The 4,484-nt window shown below is 53.3% G+C and overlaps 1 protein-coding gene across 1 annotated transcript; it reads left to right on the forward strand.

The window, feature by feature from the left end:
* LOC107636398 lies at window positions 1,282–2,196 on the forward strand. The gene has a single exon (XM_016339912.1). The coding sequence runs from the start codon at window positions 1,282–1,284 to the stop codon at window positions 2,194–2,196; it is 915 nt and encodes a 304-aa protein (XP_016195398.1).

Here is a 4,484-nt window from a genome sequence, read left to right on the forward strand (position 1 = left end):
ATCATCACAATTACCAATGTTTTACACTCTTACCTAAAAGAAAGTGATGCATTTTCTAAAAAAAGAATTCGGTATACATATTATCTGTTACGGCCTGGCCCAAGCAGTTTACGGGCCGGCCCGACCCGAGCAGCACCCGACCCGAACGGTCGGGGGTGAGACGCTCAGATTCCGACCCGGACACGCGTCCCTGACACGCGTCCCTGACAGCTTCGCCACAGCTGTGCGAGGGAGGCCTCGAAGAAGGTGGACCTGTCCTTGCAGAGCCCACCTCTGACACGGTATATATGGGGAAGGACCTACCCTTCCCCCAAGAGACGTCACACCTCATTCTCCCCCTTTTTCGCCTGCACACTCACTGACTAGAGCATCGGAGTGTCTTTGCATGTGACACCCCCCTTTCCACGTGAAGTGCTCGGGACCCCGCATACTCCAACCCGGTGGCCTACGACCAGACGAGATCACCCCCTCACCCAGGATACCTACCCGAACTGTCCGGTACCCGACCAACCGAACATTGGCGCCGTCTGTGGGGATTCGTCCGTGGACTTCGTACTGGTCCAAGGTGGAACAGGCCGCGAGGCCGAGCCCGAAGAGGACCATGCCGCGACTGCCTCCCAGCAGCGCACAAGATCCCCTCCAAGACACACAACACAATCTCACGAGAGACGCCCCTTCGGGGGAACTGGCGACAACCACGCCAGAATAATGCCAGAACTACGCCACAGGATGCAAGACTTGGAACGCCGGCTGGCAGACAGGGAACACGACCAGCACACCCCAGAACAAAACCACTCCCGCTCTCACTCTAGGAGCCACTCCAGACGCACGGCCAGCCCCCAGGCTAAGTCCGAGAGCGCGGGAGAAAGAGGACGCGCGAGAAGACGCCACGACCCCGTCATCTATGCCAGGCATGAGGGGTGGCGTACTACAGATCGCGGACACGAAGGCGCTCGTCGGGACGCCGACGAAGGGAGAACGCCGAGAACGTGGGGACCCGTGATAATGGGAGCGACCCCATTTCATCGTTCCATACTCGAGGTCCGGCTGCCAAAACATTTTGACAAGCCAATGGACATGAGGTACGACGGAACGCAAGACCCGCTGGAGCACCTCACGACCTTTGAGGCCAGGATGAACCTGGAGGGAGTGGGAGACGAGGTAAGGTGCCGTGCTTTCCCGGTCACCCTGGCGGGACCTGCAATACGGTGGTTCAATAACCTCCCGCAGGGCTCGGTGACCGGTTTCGCGGACATCAGCCATGCCTTTTTAGCCAAATTCATGACCAGGATAGCAAAAGCGAAGCACCCAATCAACCTGCTCGGGGTGACTCAGCGACCCGACGAGCTGACCAGGAAATACCTTGATAGATTCAACGACGAGTGCCTAGAAATAGACGGGCTGACAGACTCAGTTGCAAGCTTGTGCCTGACAAACGGACTTCTGAACGAGGATTTCAGAAAGCACCTCACCACGAAGCCGGTGTGGACCATGCAGGAGATCCAATGTGTAGCCAAGGAGTACATCAACGACGAAGAAGTGAGCCAAGTCGTGGCCGCCAACAAACGGCAGCCTTCCTATAACCAAGACCGGCACTGCGGGGGCAGAGAAGGTCAAAAGGAACATGCCAGGGACGGCGGTCCGAGCAAGGCACCCAGACTGTTTTCTCGGGTCGGGAAGTTCACCAATTACACTCCCCTCACGACACCAATCATGGAAGTTTATCAACAAATCGCCGAAAAGGGGATCTTGTCGAAACCCCGACCACTGAAGGAACGAACAGGGAGAAATCGAAGCCTTTACTGCGACTACCACAAAGGCTACGGGCACAAAACACAGGATTGCTTCGACCTGAAGGACGCGTTGGAACAAGCGATCAGGGATGGGAAGCTAGATAAATTTTCCCATTTCATTAGAGAGCCGAGACGACGAAACCGCGACCATGACGGCGAGGACAGGACTCGGGCAGCCAAGCGACGCCAAGAACCGGAGGAAGACGACCGGGGCCTCACCATAGTGAATGTGGTAACAGCTAGGAACGCGGCACCTAAGTCGAGGTCGGCACAAAGGAAAGACGCCAAAGTCCTGGCGGTCTCCTCGTCCTCTGCGCGAGGCACGAGGAAGCTCCCACACATTTCGTTCGGCCCAGAAGATCAGTGGTTTGACGAAGTCGGAGAAAGCCCCCCATGGTCATAACGGCTAGAGTAGGAACCGGTCTCGTCAAACGAATCCTTGTAGATACGGGGGCAGACTCGAACATCATGTTCCGCAATGTGTTCGATGCCTTAGGCCTAAGGAACGCCGACCTACAGACTCACCAGCACGGCGTCGTGGGGCTTGGTGACCATTTCATCAAGTCAGATGGCATAATCACCCTACCAACCTCATTGGGACAAGGCCAGGGGAGAAGAACGATAATGGCCGAGTTCGTGATCCTACGAGACTCCACCGCTTACAACATCATCTTGGGGAGAAAGACAATCAACGACCTAGGAGGAGTCATCAGCACAAGGATGTTGGTAATGAAGTTCATAACTGAAGAAGGGTTAGTAGGGTCTGTGAGGGGAGAATTGGAAACAGCAGCCGCTTGCGACAACGCCAGTCTCTCGTTAAGAAAGAAGTCTAAAGAGGCATCAGGAGTATTCCTCGCCGACCTGGATGCCAGAGTTGACGACAAACCCAGACCCGAACCCGAAGGGGACCTGGAAAAGTTTAGGGTCGAAAACTCGGAGGAAAAATTCACGTTCGTGAATAGGAACCTCCCCCACGAGTTGAAAGAACCTTTGATGGAAATGATCAGAGCCAACGGCGATTTGTTTGCCTGGACACCTGCCGACATGCCGGGTATAGACTCCGGTCTCATGTCACACCACCTAGCCATCAGACCGGAAGCCAAACCAGTGGCTCAAAGGAGGAGAAAAATGTCTAAGGAAAGGGCAGAGGAAGTGGCCAGACAGACGGCCAGCCTCCTCGAAGCAGGGTTCATCCGGGAACTGGACTATTCGACCTGGCTATCAAACGTGGTCCTGGTAAAAAAGCACAATGGGAAATGGAGGATGTGTGTGGACTACTCCAATCTCAATAAAGCATGCCCTAAGGACTGTTACCCCCTCCCCAACATCGACGCACTCGTCGACACGGCTGCGGGATACTGATATCTGAGTTTCATGGATGCCTACTCCGGCTACAATCAGATACCGATGCACCGGCCAGACGAGGATAAAACGACGTTCATAAAGCCAGGGGGGACCTACTGATACAGGGTGATGCCGTTTGGCCTGAAGAACGCGGGGCAACATACCAGAGGCTGATGAACAAAATATTCAGCGACCTCATGGGCAAGACGGTTGAGGTCTACGTGGATGATATCCTCGCAAAGACCACCCGGCCTGACGTTCTCATAAGCGACCTAGAGAACGTGTTCGCATCCCTCCGACAACACAGCATGAGGCTCAACCCGCTTAAGTGCGCCTTTGCCATGGAGGCCGGAAAGTTCCTGGGATTCATGATAACCCAGAGGGGAATGGAGGCCAACCCTGAAAAGGGCCGAGCAATACTCCAGATGAGGAGTCCAGGCTACATCAAAGACGTTCAGCGGCTAACGGGAAGGCTCACCGCGTTGTCCCATTTCCTGGGTGCATCGGCAGCAAAGGCCCTACCCTTCTTCGGTTTAATGAAGAAGGGAATAGCGTTCGAGTGGACCCCTGCGTGTGAAGAAGCTTTCAACCACTTCAAAATAGATTCTAGCAGCACCCCCGGTGCTCGGGAAGCCCAAGAATGGAGAACCACTCTATCTGTACTGGTGCACGAAATTGTGATCATCAATGGCGCCATCAACATGGTACGCTCAATTGTAATCTCAAATTTTTATCACAACTTCGCACAACTAACCAGCAAGTGCACTGGGTCGTCCAAGTAATAAACCTTACGCGAGTAAGGGTCGATCTCCTCTCTGTGAAAATGGTCCGATGCGCTGTCACAGCACGACTAATCATCTGAGGTTCTCGATCATGCTGGAATAGGATTCACCCTCCTTTTGCGTCTGTCACTACGCCCAGTACTCGCGAGTTTAAAGCTTGTCACAGTCATTCAATCCCTGAATCCTACTCGGAATACCACAGACAAGGTTTAGACTTTCCGGCATGAATGCCGTCATCAATCTAGCTTACACCACAAAGATTCTGATTAAGAGATCTAAGATATACTCATTCAATCTAAGGTAGAACGGAAGTGGTTGTCAGGCACGCGTTTATAAGGAATGATGATGATTGTCACGTTCATCACATTCAGGTTGAAGTGCGAATGAATATCTTAGAAGCGGAATAAGTTGAATTGAATAGAAAAACAGTAGTACTTTGCATTAATCTTTGAGGAACAGCAGAGCTCCACACCTTAATCTATGGAGTGTAGAAACTCTACCATTGAAAATACATAGGTGAAAGGTCCAGGCATGGCCGAATGGCCAGCCCCTCTGATCTAAGAAC

This window comes from Arachis ipaensis, chromosome B04, assembly GCF_000816755.2.
Source record: "Arachis ipaensis cultivar K30076 chromosome B04, Araip1.1, whole genome shotgun sequence".
Classification (NCBI taxonomy): domain Eukaryota; kingdom Viridiplantae; phylum Streptophyta; class Magnoliopsida; order Fabales; family Fabaceae; genus Arachis; species Arachis ipaensis.

Coding starts and splice junctions, on each gene's coding strand:
- LOC107636398 (XM_016339912.1), top strand. CDS start 1,282: ATGACCAGGATAGCAAAAGCGAAGCACCCAATCAACCTGCTCGGGGTG.